This window comes from Schistocerca americana, chromosome X (genome assembly GCF_021461395.2).
Source record: "Schistocerca americana isolate TAMUIC-IGC-003095 chromosome X, iqSchAmer2.1, whole genome shotgun sequence".
Lineage (NCBI taxonomy): Eukaryota > Metazoa > Arthropoda > Insecta > Orthoptera > Acrididae > Schistocerca > Schistocerca americana.
Window position 1 is genome coordinate 597,540,785 of NC_060130.1, and position 24,247 is coordinate 597,565,031.

Consider the following 24,247-nt stretch of genomic DNA (forward strand, 5'->3'; position numbering starts at 1 on the left):
CGCCGATGTTTTGACAGTAGCACACCCTGCGATTCTCAAGGCACAAATGCAAAGAGGAAACAATGAGCAAGGGAATTTAATATCTCGGTTCACAGAGGAGAAACAAGAATGATACCACACAAAGAACAAGTGCCAACACAAACAAAGATAACTAACATCAGAAATATCGATAGTTACTATTAATCAACAGGTGAGGTAGCACTAATTCTGTCCCTCTGTTTTTTGATGAAAGAAAGAGCCGGATTCCAAGCAGCATTTAAACAAAATCCACCATCTCTGTTTATAAGGTTGCTTGATAGTTTGATTTCAACAGCTTCCTTAATAACACTGTCCCAATAGCTGGACGTCCAAGCCAGAATCTCTGTGTTGTTGTATTCCATAGGATGACCGGTGCCAAGGCAATGTTCTGCAACAGCGGATTTTCTCGGCTGTTGTAAGCGTGTGTGACGCTTATATTCCATACACCGGTCTTCCACAGTCCTGATTGTCTGACCAATATATGACGTGCCACAACTGCAAGAAATACGATAGAAACCAGCCTTACGCAAACCAAGATCATCTTTTACGGACGCCAACAGGGCCTTAATCTTGGAAGGTGGTCGAAAAACACATTTCACATCATATTTTCGCAAAATACGGCCAATCCTGTTGGAAATGCTTCCTGTGTAAGGCAAAAAGGCCGTAGGCTTAGGTGCCACTTCGATGCTATCGTCACTCACCCGTTGCACAGAAGGCTGATAGCGTAACGTACGTTTGATCTGCCATTCTGACGAAAGGTGACTTCGAGATGTAATAGCTCAGCTGCCAAACCTTCAGGGTCTGAGATAACGTGGGCCCTGTGAACCAAGGTACGAAGTACTCCTTCACGCTGAGCTGTATGGTGACAACTATCAACTCGCAGATACAAGTTAGTGTGAGTAGGCTTCCTACAAACAGAATGTCTTGGGCACGTTCAAACAAGATAACTCTTTTCTGCCATCAAGCCACGTCTCCATGTCGATCCAACTTTCTGCCCTGTTCCACATAACTGACGGGCACATACATTGCACTTCATTGCCACGACGTACGTCAGCGGTGGAGGGTGACACGACCTACCTGGTACCACCTCTACACTATCTACAGCGCTCCAGAGCGAACATTACGCTCTTTCAAGGGGGCGAGTGAAGTTTTATCCGGTGAACCTACTTTGGAAACCTCTTTTGAGGTGCCTTAAAACTACGGAAAACGCTTTGTCTGGGTGTCAGCTTGTTTGTTGATTTATTTTACATGTTACTTTTTTTTCTACTTTTACAGCCTGTCTTTGAGTGGAAGCTGGCATCCCCATGCAGTAGCTATCGGTTTAACTATATCAATTCGACTCTGACGTGCAGGGACTGATTGTGAAGCTCGAGCGTCATGGTAGAAGGTTGTGGGCATGTAGACCAGGCCTGTTCACCGATCTGCTCGTGCGAGCTGCCTCGCGCGCACCCCTCAGCAGTGAGCAAGCGGCTGGCTCACGGCGAGTAATGGAAAGGAAAGAGGAAGAGAGGGGAGGAGGAATCGGAACAAGGTAGCTTGGCACGAAAAACAGTTTTCAACAACTCTATCCTACGGTAGCTAATAGTTCTACGGGGATGTATCGTTTCATGGTGGATAGCTAACGCACTTCGTGCCAAATTTATGTCCTAAAACTGAGAAATGACAATGAAATGAAACTCAACATGCGGCAGCTAAGTAAGAAAAATATTTGTTACGACAAATGCAGACTTTTGGTGTATGTCGTTTTCGGACAAAGTTTAAACTGACATCAATATGTATTTCGTGTCTGTTGTATTCAGACATTAAGCATAGAAACACTACACGTCAATACCACTTATTTTGCTTTCCACAAAAGCATCAGCGTCTGGTTACATTTTCTAAGCACTGCTAATTCGAAGACAAGCTTTAAACTTGAAGTCCGTCAGTGAGCTTCTATTGTGGATTTTATTCTCTTCATTACAGAAAAAAGTTTCTCGCACAAATATGTAGACCAAGACATCGACATAATTGTAGCTGCAAACTTGTGACGTTTTGGAAAATTATGTTGAAGAAAGTCTTTATATGAATCTACAAGACTAACATTATTGTGAGACTTATCGCTAAATTGTCTGTGACACTGCACGTTTCTAAGCACTAATTGGTTCAAATGGCTCTGAGCACTATGGGACTTAACATCTGAAGTCACAGTCCCCTACACTTAGAACTACTTAAACCTAACTAACCTCAGGACAGCACACACATCCATGCCCGAGGCAGGATTCGAACCTGCGACCGTAGCGGCAGCGCGGTTCCGGACTGAAGCGCCTAGAACTGCCCTTCCACAATAGCCGGCTTAAGCACTAATTGTATCTAGGCATCCGGCGTTGACATGTTATAAATTGATGCTCATGTGTCTGATCTTCACTTTATTTTCATTCCTCTGAGGATACCGCATGGTTTGCACTTTCACTGCTCTGCATACTAACGTCTGACGGCCACATTATATCGCAAACACACACTTCTCAGGCGCCGAGCGAGCGTGTGTGCTCGTACTCACTTAGACGCCTCCTAAAGACTGGAAAGTTGCACAGGTCACACCAATATTCAAACCGAGCGAGGTGGCGCAGTGGTTAGCACACTGAACATGCATCCGGAAGGACCCCGGTTCAAATCGGCGTCCGGAGCCCCTGACTTACGTTTTCCGTAATTTACCTAAATCTCTTCAGGTAATACCGTAATGGTTCCTTTGAAAGGGCACGGCCGATTTCCTTCCCATTCCTTCCCGACCGATGACCTCGCTGTTTGGTCCCCTACCCCAAACCAGCCTACCAACCAACCAATATTCAGGAAAGATAGTAGGAGTAATCCAGTAAACTACAGGCCCACATCATTAACGTCGATAGGCAGGATTTTGTGTTCGAACATTCTAAATTACCTCGAAGAGAACGGTCTACTGACACACAGTCAACACAGATTTGGAAAACATCGTTCTTGTGAAACACAACTAGCTCCTTACTCACGCGAAGTGTTGAGTGCTATTGACAAGGGATTTCAAATTGATTCCGTACCTCTAGATTTCCAGAAGGCTTTTGACACTGTACCACACTTGTAGTGAAATTGTGCGCTTGTAGAATATCGTTGCAGTTACGTGACTGGACTCGTGATTTCCTGTCAGAGAGGTTTGTGGTAATGGATGGAAGATCATCGAGTAATAAAGAAGTGATTTCTGGCGTTCCCCAGGGTAGTGCCATAGGTCCTTTGCTGTTCCTCATTTATATAAACGATTTAGGAGACAATGTGAGCAGCCGTCTTTGGTTGTTTACAGATGATGCTGTGGTTTATCGTCTAATAAAGTCATCAGAAGGTCAAAACGAATTACATAACGAGTTAGAAAAGGTACGTGCATGGAGCGAAAATTGTCAGTTGACCCTGAATAATGAAAAGTGTAAGTCATCCACATGAGTGCTAAAAGACATCCGTTAAACTTCGTTTACACGATAAGTAAGTCTAATCTAAAGGCCATAAATTCAACTAAATACCTTGCAATTACAATTACGAATAACTTAAATTGGAAAGAACACATAGAAAATGCTGTGAGGAAGGCAAACCAAAGATGCGTTTTATTGGAAAACGTAACAGATCTACTAAAGAGGCTGTCTACTCTGCGTTAGTCCATCCTCTATTGGAATACTGCTGCGCGGTGTAGGATCCTTACCAGATAGGATTAATGGAGTACATCGAGAAAGTTCTAAGAAAAACAGCACGTCTTGTAAAGTCTCCTCAGGGAGTGATAAAAACGGGAATCCCACGGAGTGGTTTTAGAAGTTGCGGGACTCTGCCACTAGAGATGGCTGCGACAGGCGGACGTCCGCACTACTCGATCACCTAAACGAGAGAGCAAAGACTCCAAGCTAGAGAATCTTTCTGAACGGCTGTCTCTAACGTTGTTTGATGAGTCTGGTGAATGATGATGATTTTTTGATTTGCACTTCAAAGTCTTCACTTTTTCCATTAAAAAATAATTTTGTGGGCAGATGCTGATTAAACTAGCCGTCGGTTATATGAAAAGTGGGAAAACATTCGCCATTCTAAGTGCCAAGTCTGGCATTTGCTTAGAAAAATGGAAAAATGTATCCCACTTTGTACATAATTGATACGTATCCAAAAATTGAGATGGTCTACTGATATCGCCAGAATTATGATGCTCACTGCAGAAGTAATGAGTCAAAATATAAGTACTTTGCTGAGATCGTTCTAAATGCAATGCTAGGAAACTGACCGGTTCTAAGCGGCAATAAGAAAGTTTTTACAAGTCAATTCTTGCAAAGAAGAAAAGCAGCAACCAGCTACTGTTAATTTACACAATTTTTTTTTTATTTACACAAACCGGTAACCGGTAAGAGCTCTGACTCGTGTGGTTTGAGCTCGATTGTAAGGTGTAAATTATCCTTATTGGTTCTTGATTTTTATTCAGACCTCCTTTGCTCTGCTTCAGGTTTCGCTCTAACGCTTGATCTTGACTACTTTTGTATGACAGTCGATTGCATTTAAGTAATGCAAATAGCATAAACGACTAAAGTAAATTAATAAAAAAATGCCAGGAGGTGCGTTTTGATTTATCGCGCGAATTAATCACTACCATATACAAAGTCACGAAAATGTAAAATTCATTGTTTGGCAAAAGGTTTGCGCAAATGTATGTGACCATCGTACTTGTGTGAACGAGGTCGATATGCCGCTCGATCAGGATTTCAAAAGCATAGGTACTCTCATCTGCACACAAGGCTGACTCCCATAAAACCAATCAGCTGCGTAAGATTCAGCAACCACGAAACAATACAGAAAATGCTGACACGCTGGCATTCATTTAACACAGGGGAAGAAGTGTTCAGTAAACATAGTTACAGTGAGCTAGCTTACAACTGGACATGTGCTGTCTGATGGCCACAGAATGAATGAGTTATGTGATATTTAATAATCGCGAAGTAATTCAGGTAAAGCTGGCGTGGTGGTATTTATTTAACTCAGGGGGAAATGATCTATTCATGAAGCATAATTACATTGGTTTCGAACCGACAGATTCGTCTTCAGACGTCTGTTCACGTTCATATCACATTTGTTGTTCTCTACATCCGTTGCTGAGAAAAGCGAACAATTACTGTGAGCAACAACAAATGTAATATAAGCGTGTAAAGCTATCTGAAGTTGAACCTGTTGCTTCGAAACTGGTAATGGCGAAAATTGCTGTACATAAATAGCGTTATAACCGTGGCTCATTGCTGTTTACTTATTTGTAAGGAACAACTTGAAAAATATCAGTTTTCGACAAAAAAGCGGGAAGAAAGTTTTTTGTTCCAAGTACCATTGATACTAAGTTACTACATTTAATTTGTAGAAATACAGAAATACGCCATTAGGGTTTTAACTTGTAGATCTATTCAACAAAATTCATATATTTTAAAATTTGGAACTCCAGAGTGAAGCTAGGCTTGACACAAAGACCAAATGGTTCAAATGGCTCTGAGCACTAGTGGACTTAACATCTGAGCTCCTCAGTCCCCTATAACGTAGAACTACTGAAACCTAACTAACCTAGGGACACCACACACATCCATGCCCGAGGCAGGATTCAAACCTGCGACCGTAGCGATCGTGCGGTTCCAGACTGAAGCGCCTAGAACCACTCGGTCACACCGGCCGGCCGCAAAGACCAAGTTCCATCTGTTTGCAATTAAGTCCAGAGAACACAGTAGCACGCAAAAGAAGTTTTCTGAAAAAATACTACTTATAACATTTTCCATTTCCACTCTTGTTATACCTACACACACACACACACACACACACACACACACACACACACACACAAACTGGTATCTTAGTATATATGTTGGTTACTTCTAAGGAAATAACTTTTGCGATATCTGCGTTGTTAACATCCTTAATTTGTTGTATCAGGTTACTTGTATTCTTAAGCGTATATTCATTACTATACAGGGTCTCCCAGGAGGGAGGAACGGTCAGTATTCAGGGATATGACAGGAATGATCATTCGAAGAAAAGCTGTCTAGTAAATATGAGTTCGAAAATGGATACCGTAAGAACTATGAGCACTTCTTCATCTTCGATACTGTGAAACAAATTTCTTCTACTGCAAGCGCTTTGGTTTCCATATTTTTGGAAGAGGTAGTATTGGAACAAAATGAAAATAAATGTGTAGTAAACATAGGCTGTAGAGTGCATACCTCAAGAACTTTGTGCACTTTTTTGTCTTCGCTAATGTAACACACATCTCTTCCACTGAACAAATGCTCCTAGCTCTTAAGGTATGCATTTTTGAGCCCATGTTACTAGACTCTTTTGCTTTGAATGGTACTTCCTGTCATATCCCTGAATATTGACCATACCTCACGTGGCATCTCGTATATGTAGTTTAAAGTAAAAATAATACGCAATTTTTTATTTACACAGTATGTGGGCTACTCATACAGTATACTATTCGTTTTGTAAATAAAAACCTTTATACTACCAGACAGGATTGCTTCCTTCATGAACTTTCGGTTGGCAATTTAGGTTGCGATTCAATTTTACTTAGCAGTTTTTTGATAAGAGCTTGGCATCAATTGTCTGTGTCTTTTTCAACGAGAAGGTTGTACTTTTTCTTGGTAGATTCCAAGGTTTTTCATGTAGTAGATCTTGCACATGACTACTACCATATTCCGTTTGTCTGCTTTGAATATTACGGCGTTGTTTCTCTCTATTTTTTCATAAATTTGTTCCCAGAGAAGATATTTTCTTCTGCTGTTCATCCAACTTATAACTAAGTTACATTCCAACAAAACTGCTTCATCCTCAACACAAGAGGCAACGTCTGAGGTCATATCCATCATTTGGTTTTAGTTCCTATAGTTCATCGCACTGATAGTACTTTGTAATATGGATGCTGCCTCTTGATAACTTCCCAACATTTTTCTTTCTAAGATCCTTTATTGTATGATTATATGATAGCGGAACAAACACTGGTAGCAGTTACTTCTGTAAAATATGTGGGAGTATGCGTGCGGAACGATTTGAAGTGGAATGATCATATAAAATTAATTCTTGGTAAGGCGGGTGCCAGGTTCAGATTCATTGGGAGAGTCCTTAGAAAATGTAGTCCATCAACAAAGGAGGTGGCTTACAAAACACTCGTTCGACCTATACTTGAGTATTGCTCATCAGTGTGGGATCCGTACCAGGTCGGGTTGACAGAGGAGATAGAGAATATCCAAAGAATAGCGGCGCGTTTCGTCACAGGGTTATTTGGTAAACTTGATAGCGTAATGGAGATGTTTAGCAAACTCAAGTGGCAGACTCTGCAAGAGAGGCGCTCTGCATCGCGGTGTAGCTTGCTGTCCAGGTTTCGAGAGGATGCGTTTCTGGATGAGGTATCGAATATATTGCTTCCCCATACTTATACCTCCCGAGGAGATCACGAATGTAAAATTAGAGAGATTCGAGCGCGCACGGAGGCTTTCCGGCAGTCGTTCTTCCCGCGAACCATACGCAACTGGAACAGGAAAGGGAGTTAACGACAGTGGCACGTAAAGTGCCCTCCGCCACACACCGTTGGGTGGCTTGCGGAGTATAAATGTAGATGTAGATGTTTTTATGGAGCTGCTATGCTGAATTAAATCTACCATTAATTTAGTTTTTCTTCTCTGTAATGATAATCGATGTCTTTTTTTTTTTTTTTTTTTTTTTTTTTAATTCACTGGATGTTCCTCCAGTCTCAGAGATTTCTGTGGCTCTTTCCCATATCCCCATCTCTGTTGCTTTCAATTTCATCATTTCATGTTTCCCCCGAGTCCATCCTTTATAACCATAGCTTAAATTACTCCATTTAAACGTCTTGTGAAATTCCTTCTTGGTCCACACTAAAGAGCCAAAGAAACTGGTACACCTGCCTAATATTGTGTGGGGCCCCCGTTAGCACATAAATCCGTAAGAGTACGAGGGGGTGGAGATCTCTTCTGAACAGCACGTTGCAAGGGGGCCCAAATATGCTAAATAATGTTCATGTCTTTGGAGTTTGGTGGCCAGCAGAAGCGTTTAAACTCAGAAGGGTGTCCCTGGAGTCACTCTGTAGCAATTCTGGACGTGTGTGGTGTTGCATTGTCCTGCTGGAATTGCCCAAGTCCGTCGGAATGCACAATGGACATGAATGGATGCAGGTGATCAGGCAGGACGCTTACGTACGTGTCACCTGTCAGAGTCGTATGTAGACGTATCAGGTGGCCCATATCACAGTCCTCTGCTGACATGTAGGGTCCGTGGGTTCAGGAGGTTGTCTCCGTACTCGTACACTTCCATCCTCTCGATACAATTTTAAGCGAGACTCGTCCTACCAGTCAACATGCTTCCAGTCATCAACAGTCCAATGTCGGTGTTGACTAGCATACGTGAGACGTAAAGCTTTGTGTCATGCAGTCATCAAGCCCATATCGATGGTGTTTTGTTGAATGGTTCGCATAGTGACACTTGTTGGTGACCCAGCATTGAAATATGCAGCAATTTTCTGAAGGGTTGCACTTCGGTCACGTTGAACGATTCTCTTCAGTCCTGTTGGTCCCGTTCTTGCAGAATCTTTTCCCGGCCGCAGCGATATCGGAGATTTGGTGTTTTACCGGATTCCTGATATTCACTTTACACTCGTGAAATGGTCGTAAAGAGAAATCCCCACTTCATCGCTGCCTCGGCGATGCTGTGTCCCATCGCTCGAGCGCCAAACTAAGACCACGTTCAGACTCATTTAAATCTTGATAACCTGTCATTGCAGCAGTATTAACCGATCTAACAACTGTGCCAGACACTTGTTTTCTTACCTAGGCGTTGCCGACCGTAGCGCCGAATTCTGCCTGTTTACATATCTCGGTATTTGAACACGCATTCCTATACCAGTTTCTTTGGCGCTTCAGTGTATACTAAGGCGGTCGTTTGTTAACAACTACTATTATTACTAAAGATATGTTTCGTTGTTGCAATTCTTCTTTGAAAATGCATTATACTTCTGTTGCTATCTGTTATTTTATTTGCGAAGTAGGAAAACTCATTTATTTACATTAGTAGTTATTTCCGTTTTTAATGTTTACTTTACTTTCCGTTGGATATACCTATCATCATTATTTTAGTCTTGTTTGCGTTCATTTTCAGTTTTTGGTTGTCCAGGGCATCACACAAACATTTTTGACATGTAGTTCATCCTATTTTCACAATCAGCTAAGACTACTTTATCATCAGCAAGTCGAGTACAATGTATAATTTGGATCCATTCAGTGCCACTAGCATTGCATTTTCTGTGGATAAATTAAGAAAATAGGGAATGAGGGGAAGAGAGAGAGACAGAGACAGAGACAGAGACAGAGACACAGAGAGAGAGAGAGAGAGAGAGAGAGAGAGAGAGAGAGAGAGAGAGAGAGACATCAGCCTCATCGGACACCTCTTATCTAGCCTGTTTGTTAATATCATTGATACCTATTTGTGTACTCTGATGTTTGCATAGATCTGGAATCTATCTTTTATCTCTCGAGTCTATTCTGGTTTTATACAGTTCTCTAAACAGAATCTTCGAGTCTGCCGTCTCAAAAGCCTTCTCTATGTCAATGAGTGCTGCGTACGTTTTTCTACTCATCTCAATCCTTCTTTCTAAAATAATGTGTAGTAGCATTAGAACCACCCCGATCCTATTTCTGTTCGTAAATCCAAGTTGATGTTGGTTAATCTTAGTTCTTAATCTTTCTTTAACAATGCTGAGCAGAATTCTTGAAGCTTGACTTAGCAATGCCAAACTTTTAAAATTTGAATAATCACTGTCTTTCATTTTCTTACGTGTAGCAATTCTTTTACTTTTTATCAATACAGTTGTTAGTTTTCATCTTCATAGCTCACTTACATAAATTTGTGCAGTTGTTATTCGCCTTAGCTTCAGAATTTTTAAATAGTTCTGCGGAGACGTTATCTGTTCCAATCCCAAAACTTTCGAGACTGGATAAATAAAACATAAGAAAAGTTAAGATATTGGTTTTATTTTTTAGGTGTTCTACATAGTCCCTCACGACTTGAATACAAGATACAGGACGTTCATATAACGGTGTGAAAATGTCGGATAAGTCCCTCTTTGAAATGTTCAACTTTCACGTGACATTTTCACCTTTTTCGGTCTTGGCGAACCATCAGAGCTTCGTTCTGCACTTTGTCATTTGATGGTAGGTTCGTATGTATAGCACCAAGTCTCGTCGGCCAAGATGCTTTTTTTTTTCAGAAAAGAACTGCCCGCATTTTGCAATTCAGTCAAGTCGCAACAGTCGTCCACGCTTCGTTGTTTTTGTTCGGGAATCAGAGAGTGCAGGTCAAACTTTACACACAGTGTCTCTTCTTCAAAAGGTTCTGGAGGATGTCGTGAACAAATTATTTAGCGATGTTGCTCTACTACGATTCGTGACACAACAACGTTGACACAATACAGCCGAGCGCCCAGTACTATTTTTTAATTTATTGACTTTTAGAACTTGCCCATAATGTCATCTCAACACTGCGAATGTATACTACAGCTTGTTTTGACAGTGCAGAGTATACATTAGCTTAAATCGTACACCACGTGGAAAACTTAACACACACAAGTGACTGGTCAAAAGCCAATCTGTTGTATACAGTTGTTGGTTCAAGCTGCTGCCGTAGTTACTGCGCTGACATCGCTTATTCACTAGGAACCAAATCAGTTTCGGAAATTTTTAGATGGACAGTGTATAAATTCAGTGGACAAAAAGTAATGAGATTAGGCTAGTACCTCATAACCATCATATACTAAAGGCAGCGCCGTGTTAACGTTGCCATCTTTCTCCATCCCTCGCCATCTCTATTATACGGTTGTAGTTTCTGTAGTTAATTGTACTGGTAACACTTTGTAATACGGATAGAGTTGTAAAACTACCGTGGGCTACAGTAGACTATCATAAAAAAGCTTAGACTACGGTAATTTTTCTCGTATTTTTGGTCATTTAAGATCGTAATAGCATTACCTGTTCGTTAAGTGTGTTGCATGCCTATCGAGCGTTACCTCATTTCATTAGCTTTGTTTGCATATGTGATTAGTCTCTTACTAAGTTCGCCTAGGAAACGGCAGCGGTGAACCGTCTAGAAACTGAGTGAGGATATATAGAGGGTCACATAGCCTATGGAACATTTTTGTTCCACATAGCTATCTTCCTGTCTGTTTCTTAAAAATAAACAGCATTTATAGTAAAATCGAAACTAACAATTTTTGATTCAGATTTTATTCGATATTTGTTGATTTGTAGCACGAAACAGAGGAATGTTGCAGTGAAAATAGAAGAAGCAGCAATACAGATTTATGTTATAGCGCCATAAAACGTATTTTCTCCTAAAAACGTAAAATAAAAAAAACGCAAAACAAGAGCATATCAAACATCGCTTCAGTACTTCGTCGAGTTTATATAAAACATGTTTCTGTTATTGCTAAACAACTTTCGCACTTATCAGTAATAACAGGGAACTCTTACCTTTGATCATGGTGGAGAACGTTCTGTTGAGTACAAAATAGCAATGATAATTATGTGGATTCATTTATGTTTCTGCATGTAAGTTATACTTGCATCGAAATAAATTGCTTTGGTTACATAAAAGCGCTGAAGTTACTCGATCAAGTAATTCTTAGTACTCATAAAATGCAGTTTATGTTTTGTAAGAATATGAGATACTGAGCAATCTGACACTGAACGACTCGCGGTTTTATTTATGTGCTATACAAATCAAACAAGCAAAAAACAACGAGAAGTCGTCGGCTCCCAGTTTCTCTAACGCATATTCACTTACGTTTCTTTCCGTACTATTGCTACCAATACCACCGGTAATCCTACCATTTACTAAGACAGTTATGTATTGTGCTAGAACTACTGAATCGTAGTTTTTTTTTTTTTTTTACTGCAACGATAAATACGGATGTTTTCAGCCTGCCTCTTAATTTTTTCCCTGGATTTTTCCTTTAAAGATCTTTTATGAAAGTGTTATGTCGAATTAGGTATCCAGTTTGTATAATTACCTAACAAAAAGTAATTCCAAACTATTTTTTTGTTGGCATGTGTAATTTGTTCGACATTGATAACTATGTTATTTCTTATTGTAACGAAATGTTGGAACTGTGATTGCAGATCCTGAGCAACCGGCCGCTGAGCATCGTGAACGACGAGAACAATGGGCAGATGGAGACGGACTGGCGGCACAGCGAATTTATCAACGAGTGCTTGCTGTGGCACAACGTGTACCGCCAGCGCCACAGCGCTCGGCCACTCGCGCTCTGCCCGCAGGTGAGCCGGCCTACTACGCCTGCGCCCACTGCCCGCTGCCCGCTGCCCGCTGCCCGCATCGCCGCAGCCGCAATCGAACCACACCACCATTTCCTTTGTTGGTCGCCTTTAACTTAGCTCAGACAGTTCGTGCAGTCGTAAATTTCCTACAGTTCTGGCAAGTACGTAACCGCTCCTGTGAATAATATCTCGTAGCCAGATACACGGTGGAGAAAAACAAACTGACAATATGGCCAGAACAGCGTAGGGAACATCTAATGGAACAAAATTTTTCAGATAATCATAGCTTAATTTCTCGTATTTGGGGTTCAAAAGTCTTGTAAAAGCCATCATAGTGGCTTTTGAGTGTATAAGCTACACACCTCAAAAAAAAGTTTCGCATGACCCCGGTTTCCAGAACTGAAGAAAGACGTTGACTGTGGATGTTGTATCATAGACACAGTCCCTTTGAATGTTCAGAGATGTCACTAAACCCGCCCAAAGATGTAAACAGCCATGCACGAGCAGCGCCTATTAGACGGAGGGGGGTCCGACAGCCGATCAGTTCCAGTCATTCCACCACGAAGGACGTACACGGCTCGTGTTGTCTGTAGTTCAACTGTGCCTAGACGGTCAGTACTGCGGTTCGACCACGTCCACATTGTTACTTTGTGCCAGGAAGGGCTCTCAACAAGGGAAGAGTCCAAGCGCCTCGGAGGGAACCAAAGCGATGTTGTTCGGACATGGAGGAGATACAGAAAGACAGGAACTGTCGATGACATGCCTCGCACAGGCCGCCCAAGGGCTACTACTGCAGTGGTTGACCGCTACCTACGGATTATGGCTCGGAGGAACTCTGACAGCAATACCACCATGCTCAATAATGCTTTTCGTGCAGCCGCAGGACGTGGCGTTACGACTCAAACTGCGCGCAATAGGCTGCATGATGCGCAACTTCAGTCCTGACGTCCATGGCGAGGTCCATCTCTGCAACCACGACACCATGCAGCGCGGTACAGATGGGCCCAACAACATGCCGAACGGACCGGGCAGGATTGGCATCACGTTCTGTTCACCGGTGAGTGTCGCATACGCCTTCAACCAGACAATCGTCGAAGAGGTGTTTGGAGGCAACCCGGTCAGGCTGAACGCCTTAGACACTCTTCCAGCTAGTGCAGCAGTGTGGAGGTTCACTGATGTTTTGGGGTAGCATTATGTGGGGCTGACGTCCACCGCTGGTGGTCATGGAAGGTGCCGCAACGACTGTAAGATAGGTGAATGCCATCCTCCGAACGATAGTGCAACCATATCGGCAGCATATTGGCGAGTCATTCGTCTTCATGGACATCAAATCGCGCCCCCATCGTGCACATCTTGTGAATGACTTCTTTCAGCATAATGACATGGCTCGACTAGAGTGACCACCATGTTCTCCATATATGAACCATATCGATCATTCCTGGAATAGATTGAAAAGGGCTGTTTATTGACCTCGTGACCCACCAACCACTTTGAGGGATCTACGCCGAATCGCCGTTGAGGAGTGGGACAATCTGGACCAACTGTGCCTTGATGAACTTGTGGATAGTATGCCACGACGAATACAGGCAAGCATCAATGCAAGAGGACGTGCTACTGGGTAATAGAGGTAGCGGTGTGTACAGCAATCTGGACCATCACCTCTAAAGATCTCGCTGTATGGTGGTACAACATGCAGTGTGATGTTTTCATGAGCAATAAAAAGGGCGGAAATGATGTTTATGGTGATCTCTATTCCTATTTTCTGTACAGGTTCCGGAACTCTCGGAACCGAGGTGATGCAAAACTTTTTTTGATGTGTGTATTGCCGGCCGGGGTGGCCGAGCTGTTCTAGGCGCTACAGTCTGGAACCGCGCGACCGCTACGGTCACAGGTTCGAATCTTGCCTCGGTCATGGATGTGTGTGATGTCCTTAGGTTAGTTAGGTTTAATTATTTCTAAGTTCAAGGGGCCTGATGACCTTAGAAGTTAAGTCCCATAGTGCTCAGAGCCATTTGAACCATTTTAATGTGTGTATTTATCTGCAATATTGCAGTTTCGGTCGTATAGTCAACAAGTGGCGTAACGGTGCTTCAGTGCATGTCAGAATCCAAAAATCTTCTGACATATATACACTTCACCGTTGTATCAACGTATTTTAACGTTGATATCATCTTTAACGTGTATCGCACGAAATCATTATTAATGTACACTGTTCACATGTAAACAGTGTGCACGAACATACATCGCTTAAAATATTAATCGACCGCGACACTATTGCACTTGGCTTCCCGAGACCGTTATCGCAAACCCTCGTTGATTTCCGACCGGAACGGGGATTTTCATGGCTCGGGGACAGGGTGTTGTGTTGTCCTTACTTTCCTATCCTCATAATTGACATTTCACTATTGAGATGACTGAATGGACAAGTGAAGAAAGCCAATAAATTGTAAAAATAAATTAATTAAAAAATAAACACGCGGTGACATTACAGTAAACAAGAACAATGGTGACCAAAGGAAACGCATTCCATTATGAATGATTTCAAAGTGTCCGCATGAAATGTTCCGATTAAAACTCACGATAAGCCGACAGGAGCTTCCTCACTCCCAAGCGCAATAAGACTAAGGCCGACAGATTTAGGCCCAGACAGTGGTGGGATACAAACGTGAGCGTCGCTCACTATACGGCCCGACAGGACTGATGATATAGGTTGCCACTTCATTTCATAGCAGGACTCCTCTGGTTGTCATCCGCAGCACCCTTACATCACAGCGGATCGTCGACGATATTATACGCCACGTGTCATTGCCCTACATGGCAAGCCATCCTGGACTTACATTCCAATAGGATAATGCCTGCCCGCATGCCTGCTTTTTTTCGTATTTGCCGAACGCTACCTAGGCTAGCAAGGTCATAGGATCTCTCCCCAATTGAAAACGTTCGGAGCATTATGGGCAGGGCTCTCCAATCAGCTCGGAATTTCGACGATCTGACGCGCCAATTGAACAGAAGTTGGCACGAAATTCCTCAGGAGGACATCCAACAAGTCTATCAAGCAATGCCGAGCCGAATAACTGCTTGCATGAGGACCAGAGTTGGACCACTGCGTTGTTGACTTGCTCAGTTTGTGAAGCTCTGGAAGCTCTGTCTCTTGAATAAATCACCCAGTTTTTGTTAAATTGTTCTCATTTCTTTATCTGTACATGTTCAAAACATCTACCGATTTCCGCCCTATTCGGATAATTCCTTCATGGTTAATCGAAAACAGATAACATAAAAATTAAAATTTTGCTGTTTTTTCTCTTTAATAAATAAAAATGGAGAATTCACCACATGAATAGGCTGATAATAACTAGGAGAAAGCATTAGAAAAAGTCAGTCTTCTTGAAATGACAATCAAGGAAAGGGGTGAAAATTATTTATTTCCATGAAATACATTAAGTGATAGACTTGGAGATTTACAGGATAACAAAAATCTAACCATGAAACTTATTTTGAGAAATAACAAGTTTTTTCTGAGACGGTTTAGTCACGATTTTCATTTAGGGCTATTCTGTTCGCGGATTTAACTTAATGACTTTATTGTGTACATTTATTTAGTTGAGTCAATATATTCCCAACGCTGAAACTTATTACTAAGATGTTTAACTTGTATTTATTTCAGTTTCATGTTTATAACAGTTTAAGTTCCAATTAAAACGCTTTTGAACGAAAAATTACTTCTTACACTTGCAAATTTCATGTCAGTTTAACTTTCTAAAAGGTTAACAGTACAAAATGTAAGGGGTAGAAAAATATAAAAGAGTCAACGAACGTATTTTCTTATGACACTGAATTTTATAATTCTTTGAGGTAACTTGTCATAGTATTATTTAGTGTAAAGAATATTCCAATACAGCCTCCAGAAAAAACAACAATTTTGAAGTAGCTTATTTGTCTGATGATATTCGACATTTCCCTAATAGTTTCAGCAGGACAGTTGAAGTTAGGCTTCCTTTAAATTCCTACCACAGGCTGGTTATATTAGACGCGAATTTTCTGTGATGTTTGCTGTTTAAAGCTTCAGTATTAAATCAGTTACACTATAAGTACCGTACTGCCACAAACTTGTCAAGATTATAAGCTGTGCCATCGAAACACCACTGCTGTCAAATAGTCAACGTGTGGTACTGTTAGCTGTAATTTTGTCAATAATGAAATCCAAAGACAACATGTTTTAGTTCTTGCTAATGTACAGAAAGTATGAATGAATTTTTATTCTAACACGATATCAGTCAGTGCAGCAGAGCACAATAACCACAGTATAACACAGCAGCAGCTGATTCAGACAAAACAGCACTTCTAGACAAACTAAAACACGTTCGGTACCGAACAACTTCCGCGAGTACACCACTGACTGGCCGTGTATTTACATGAGTAACTACACAACGATGCATTTCCGACCTATGGTTATTTGTAAAGTTTTGCTTTATTCGGCATCCCCTACTCTGCTCTCGCCGTAATATCAGGCTACTTTTGTCCTCCATATATTTCAACATTAACCTGACTGGTGGTAAATAAAAAGGAATTAGTTTTAAGCTAAATCTCGGAACAAATGAATTTTCATTTGCTTCATTTTGTATACTGTATGAATATTTCTAGAAGGCTCTACATCACAGTACAGAAGGTTTCTCGTTGTAGTTGGAAACTGGGCCAGACACCGTTCTGTTATATCCAGCGCATGCTGAAGGTGAGACGCCTGTGGATGGAGCCATCCAAGGAAGTTGATGCACCCTACTCTACATCTCCATCTATTCTTCTTAAGAATACTATATCTCGTGTGCCACTATTATTTCTCCCATTTCTGTTACCGTTTGCGCGGAGTGCGAGAAAAGAACAATTGTCACTAAGTATCCGTGTGAGCTCCAACTTCCTTTATTAAACTGTCGTGGCTACTTCGCGAGATGTACATCAGAGGAAGAAATTTTTGCTGGCCCATCTTGCAACAGATGCTCTTCGAATGTTATGACTAAACATCTCCGTGAAGTACAGCGTCTGTCTTCAGGCATCTGCAACTGGGTTTTGAAGAGCATTTTTGTAAATATCACACGTTTATTATACAGACCCACGACAAAACAAGCTGTGATTCTTCTGATTTCTCTATCTCTTCTAATAATCCTTCCTGGTAAGCATTTCAGACTGAGAAAGAGTACTCAAGGATCGATCGAAAGCGGTTATGCAAGCTACTTCCTCTGTGGGGGAATTTCACTTTCTTTGAATTCTTTCAGTCAGTCTCAGTCTGGTATCTAAATTTCCTATAACTAGTTTTATGCAGTAATCCGACATACAGTCAATCTGGACATATAATTCCAGATATTTTACAGTTGTTACTTCTTCCAATGATTGATCAATACATTACCTTTCTTCATAGAGAAGACCAACTGTCAGTCGCTATATTACACGTCGATTCTCTGCAGATCTTTCTACTATTCGCAACGATTTTCTCTGCATTGCGATTCACCAGTATACAACTTCAATGTCTGCAGTTGCAATGCGCGCATGCGCGTGCTTTCCGCTTGAAGGAAGCGTATAAAAAATGGTCAAATGGCTCTGAGCACTATGGGACTTAACATCTGAGGTCATCAGTCCCCTAGAACTTAGAGCTACTTAAACCTAACGAACCTAAGAACAACACACACATCCATGCCCGAGGCAGGATTCGAACCTGCGACCGTTGCGGTCCCGCAGTTCCTGACGCTTTTTTCTTTTTTTACATTTTGTTCGGTATTGTTCGTTGCGTTTGGTCTAGGCGGACGTCATAAGACATCCGTTCAAATTGACCGCTGATTCCTGTACTCAGTTTTTTTTTTATTACAGAGGGCGAGCAGCCCTCCGACCGAACACGCTGAGCTACCGTACCGTGGACTGAAGCGCTTAGAACCGCTCGGCCACACCGGCTAGCAGGAAGCGTATATCCTGCAAATTATGTTTCTCGCTTGTTTATGGAGAATTTATCACTTACCACCACCATCAGCGATGACAACTCGCGACAAATGAAATAGAAATTCACTAAACAACTCGCTATTATCACATTAAGTGCTCGCATTAGCTGCGTCATTCAGAGCAGAGCGCTCAAAACACTATTGAACGCTCATTGGCTGTCGGAGTATGCGTGGCGTGAGTGTGCAGAACAGGCCTAAACTCGACGTGACACCAACTACAATTGAGGCCTTCAGAGCACAAGTGACATAACTCCAACTACGGTAGTTTTGAGTAAGAGGAGCATTCATTAAGAAGTGTTCAAAAATGGTTCAAATGGCTCTGAGAACTATGGTACTTAACATCTGAGGTCACGCCTTCGTAGGCAATTACTTGAAGTAGGCATGGTACACAGGAGGAATAAATTTTAGAAGACCAAGCATATCCTTCTTCTTGTCAGTAGTCCGCCTGGTATTGTAAAGTCTCCCTTGTGTCACTGTTGCAAGGCTCTGAAGAGGTCTGCCTAACGTGTGCTTATAAAAATCCACCTCATGAAATTTGTCACCTGGACGGAAACTTGATTTAAACCTCATGGAAAATGGCACTACCCGTCCAAATTGCATCCATCTGATTTGCATCCAATTTAACGGATGCCCATCAGCAGCCCTTTTCCTGATCACTATGCAGTCTAGTAGCTCCTTCGTTGACAAAAAGTCGGCGTTCTTCATTATGCGAACAATGAAAGGGTTTTTCTTTTTCACCCTTGGATAATATTTATCCAATTGCCAGCTGAGTAAATATATTGTTTTTTGCGACTGATTAATTCAATCAGACCAAAGTTTGCATCATTAGGCAGGTAGCTATGGCCAAGCATCATAAATTTGAGGTTTATTACTTCCACTTTCATTTCTGGGCCTTGCACTAATTTCATCAATGAAACACACACATTGCAATTACGGTTCTGCCCTGTACATGAATCAGAATATGCCATTATTACTTTGTACGTCTTTGTGTATTCCTTAAGGTGTTTCACAACACGGAAAACAACATGTTGGGAACCTCGACCTCCTTTTGTTTCATCCCACATGTACATGTATCCGTTTCCCTCATTAAAAGACTGGCATCCCAGTTTATACATATATAAATTTCTCTTACAGTAGGCAACAGAAGTCTGCAGTTTTGGAAAGGACAGTGCCTTCTGTAAATCAAATGTAAACACGTAGTGGTCACTAGATACCGCGTTTCTATCTTGTTTCATCGACTCTCTTGCTTCTTCAGCCTGTGTTAGCTGTTCGTCCTTCTCGTTTTGCAGCATACGTCTCTTTTGTACGTCGTCCTCAGCTGCAATCTTCAACTGAGCTCATTGCACGTTTTACAAGTATCTTTGGATGGAGGCTTGAGGTGTAGATAAAATTTTGAACTGAAAACATGATAGTAATATTTTGCTTTCACCAGTTCTTTGCCAGTGTTCCTAGACCGTTGACTATAGAGTTCATACATTTTCCTCGCTGTGAGATCTTGGCTGAGATATCGTCGATTGGGATTATCCTTCCTGGTATAACGCCTCTGCTAAGACAGAAACAACTTGATATGTTCTTGAACACCACTGTCGTCTATTTTATTTCTAAGTGTTTTCCTTCCTTGTGAATCAGTCACAGCAAACACTTCCTCCTTTCCTACATACGTGCATAACCTCCCTTCATTTATTTGCAGTGTTCCTAAGGAGTATCTTTTGAACACCTGTATACTATTATTTCCTATCCTGAGAAAGTATTTGCATGTGACTGCTTTTGGAGAGCGAGATCCATCCTTCAAGCGTTTTCTTTGTACTGAGTTTGACTGAACAAGTCCCCAGCTATACACATTATGTCTGGAGTAGTCCGCTAATTTCCAAAAATTTTCCAATATTTCATTCCTCTTACTTGCCTCAATTTTCGCATTACATTCCTTCCTGCAGTTACATTCCTTGTCCTCAAATATCTTTTCTCGAACGTTCTTTCTGGTACGAGATATATACGACTAACCGCTGTTCCTGTTATTCTTACAGACGTTCCGTTTGCATGCGTTAGGAGTTGCGTCCTTTTACGTCCCCTGTGCAATTCTTAAGAATCTAAAAGTATGATAAAATGGTTCACATGGCTCTGAGCACTATGGGACATCTGAGGTCATCAGTCCCCTAGAATTACTTAAACCTAACTAACCTAAGGTCATCACACACATCCATGCCCGAGGCAGGATTCGAACCTGCGACCGTAGCAGCAGCGCGGTTCTGGACTGAATCATGTAGAACCACTCGGCCACAGCGGCCGGCTACAACACATGCAGTTACTTCTAAGAGACAAACATTGCAGATACTTCTATAAGTTGGTGTTTATCACATTGTCTGTAGCCTTTCCCCACTCCCTCTTGCGTCTGCCCTGCAACCCCCCCCCCCTCCCAACCCTTATCAGTCCTCTCCCTCCGTCGGTTCCCCTCTCCCCCCACCAACACTTCGTTTTTCCTCTCCTCCTCCCCTTTTTTTCCCCTCATCTGTCCAGGTCCCCTCCATCTGCCCTTGGCTGTGGTGTGTCATCTTCGTGCCAACTTTTTAGTGCAGTGTTTCAAGTGAGTGTTAGGTGTTTGCGTCTTTTCCGAAGTGTTGCGAACGGAAATCATACTGTCGTTGGGTGTGATTTTTATATCTCTTGCGAACAGAAACCAGATTGTCGCCGTGTTTTCTTTTTTTTTAATTATCTGTCTACTATTTTACCTGTCTGCTTCCTGTGTATTTTATTAGCATCGCCAACCCTTTGTTTTATGTTTTAACTTCCACAATTTTCCACCATTTTACAATTTACGTCACCGTTTTTATCGCCTGCTTTTATTGTTTATTATCTTCTTATGTTTTAAAAATTATGTAGGCTGAAGAGCGGCGTACTAAGCCGCTGCCAGCCCACCCCCTTCAGGGGAAATCGAAACTCAATAAAGGAAAAAAAAGGAAGTTGTCTGTTCCCAAAATTTTATTTTTCTGCCAAAGCTATTGTTTTTATTACTCGATTAAATAAATACATTATATAATGCTAATTCGGTGAGCAGACCTACAAAAATCATTGCATACAGGCGTTTAAAATTAATTTGTGATGTTTATAAACTTATACGTATTTTGATTTTAGAATCTGTAATAATTCTGGAACTATGGTTCGTGATAAGTCAAACACATGGAGTTATGTAGATAATAATCGGTTAAACCTGAATGTTGGCAGCACCTCGTCAGTTTCATAAGAGAAGAAAAAACATTGATACACATTGTTGAACCATGCATTGAAATAATATTTACGGCTTGTCTGTGCAGTCAAGGATGTTGCACTTGGGATAACATTTTATAAAGGTCTTGTAAATTCCTGGACTGGACGAGCAGGTCGTTGAGCTGGGTGCTCCACTGTACATGTATCACCTCAAGTCAGAAGTAATGAAAAGCGAAAAGCGAAAATGGTCTTACACATAAATTGAAATCCATCTTCAGTTGGGCAATGTGTTGCAATTTCTTTGAGAACTCATGACGAAATGTTTCAATTAGTAAAACATATTGAGTCACGTGTGGTCCAGAAATGACTGATTTGACCTATAGAAAAGTTTCGTGTTTCATGTGATGAACTTAAAGTTGATTTTTCCACAGGACTAATTTTTGTTTGACAGCATCAACCTTGTCTGCCCCATCCGTTAGCAAATGATTCTCCCTTGCATTAGGACATTTAAATAATTGACATAATTTGTGATAACAACAATAAAAGAGCCGTCATCAGTTTAGCCAGCATTCATCGTCGTTCGTGGTGTTTGCTGCAGTGACGTTCCAATAAATATTTTTCCAGCTCATAATACTGAGATGGCATATTAAACCGTTTGCTTGGCCATTAAACGATACGAAAAGTAGGGCAGTTCCCATTCGGCAATCAATGAGTGCCTTCTGCACTTCATCTGTTTTTGACAACTGCGTAGATGCCGTAGTACTACTCATACGGAACGTAAATCTAATCTGATGCAAATAATACTGTCGGCAAACTGCTTGGTGCCTGAGAAGGCGACTGTCCAGCTCTGGCAGCGATCAGCTGCCGCCGTCATTGTCCTCTCCCACCTCATTCCTCAGCCCCACTCGCCGGTACACTTGGAGCGCTAGGCAGCATCACGTAGGAGCACTTTGCGGAATGCTGTTTGGCCGGGCCTGTTTTACAGCCTCCGACGTTATCCACTGCATAACGAAAAAAGTGTAGCACCCAGAAGGAGAGCAGAAAACGAATCGAAACTTTAAGAATTGAGATGGTATGTGATGTTAATTCAGTGGTTACAGACTTGAGTTAAATTGCACGAAGCACTTGGCAGTAAGAGCACACTTATCAGTATGTCGTTGTACGCCATTTGGTTTGGATGCAATCACTGATTCAGTTGGGAAGGGTGTCGTGAGGTAGTTGTATCCTCTCCTGAGGCAAGATGGTCCACAACTGTTGTAACTGGTCCTTCATATACTGGATACTGGCACTGGGAGGCAGTTGACATCCAAGCTGGTCCACGCATGTTCTATTGAGGATAGATCTGCGGTTTTCTGGCCACAGGAATACCTCAACATCACGCAGACAGTTCGTAGGGACATACGTCCAGTGGGGGAGACCATTGTCCTGTGTAAAAATGACACCAAAATACTGTCACATTAGATATAACACATTAGGCAGCAGGATGTACATGACGTATCGTTGTGCTCTCAGTGCTCTGGTCATCTGTTAAGTGTCGAACCGTGATTCACCACTGAACACAATGTGATGCATTCATCAGCAGGCCATGCTTCCTTTCCCAGTCACGCCACCACTCCAATTTATACATGCCACGGTATGAGGTGATTATAATTAAAGTTAAACTTTCAAACCGCTGTGGAAATAACACCACTGGTCAAATTGCAGCGGAATATTAATCGGAGAAGGGAGAAGACGTATGGCAGAAGAAAAATAAATAGTTACAAAATGTAGCAATAGGTGGCACTGTAAGCATGATAATTTCATAGTGGTCGACTACAAATGACAAATGAATCATATAACTATGACTGACATTAAACAAACTGTACTATTCAGTGTGCAAAGGTGTAAAGGTGTGATACTTTTAGCCGGCCGCGGTGGCCGGGCGGTTCTAGGCACTTCAGTCCGGAACCGCGTGACTGTTACGGTCGCAGGTTCGAATCCTGCGTCGGGCATGGATGTGTGTGATGTCCTTAGGTTAGTTAGGTTTAAGTAGTTCTAAGTTCTAGGGGACTGATGACCTCAGATGTTGAGTCCCATAGTGCTCAGAGCCATTTGAACCATTTTTGTGATACTGTTAGTTACGTAAGCCCATCCACCACGGCAAGGTCGAATCACATCCGATGGGAAAAATCGGTTTTTAATTGCCATGAGACTAAAAATCGCATAAAAAGCGTCACTCACATCGGTTTTTAATTTCCTGAGGCCAAAAACCGCATAAAAAGCATCAATCACATCTGTTTTTAATTGTCTTGAGGCCAAAAACCGCATAAAAAGCATCAATCAAAATCAAATTGGAGTATTAATTTCCGTATGACTGGCGCAAAACATGTTCAATATGCTGTCCACCGTTTTCTGAACAAGTCGAAATCGAGAAACAGCGTGTTACACAACTGATCTAAGTGTTTCCGGGTTCACGTTCAGAATGTGTCGCGCAATGAGTGCCTTCAATGCAGCTAAGTTTGCAGTCGGAGCACCGAACACATCTTTCAGATAGCCCCACAGCCAGAAGTCACACGGATTGAGATCAGACGATCAGGACAGCCAGGCTGTAGGGAAATGGCGGCTGATAATTGTAGCATTTCTGAAATTCCTCAGCAGTTGCTTAACTGGATTTACAATGTGCAGAGGTGCGCTATCAACATCCCTATCCACACATCCGCGCTGTTGGAG

At 41.8% G+C, this 24,247-nt stretch overlaps 1 protein-coding gene across 1 annotated transcript in view; it reads left to right on the forward strand.

Moving 5' to 3' along the window:
- The window catches only part of LOC124556200, a 194,152-nt gene that overhangs the window by 93,244 nt on the left and 76,661 nt on the right, over positions 1-24,247 (forward strand). Inside the window, exon 2 of the mRNA XM_047130191.1 lies at positions 12,201-12,356. Coding sequence (XP_046986147.1) covers positions 12,201-12,356 — 156 coding nt within the window. The remainder of the gene's footprint in view (positions 1-12,200; positions 12,357-24,247) is intronic.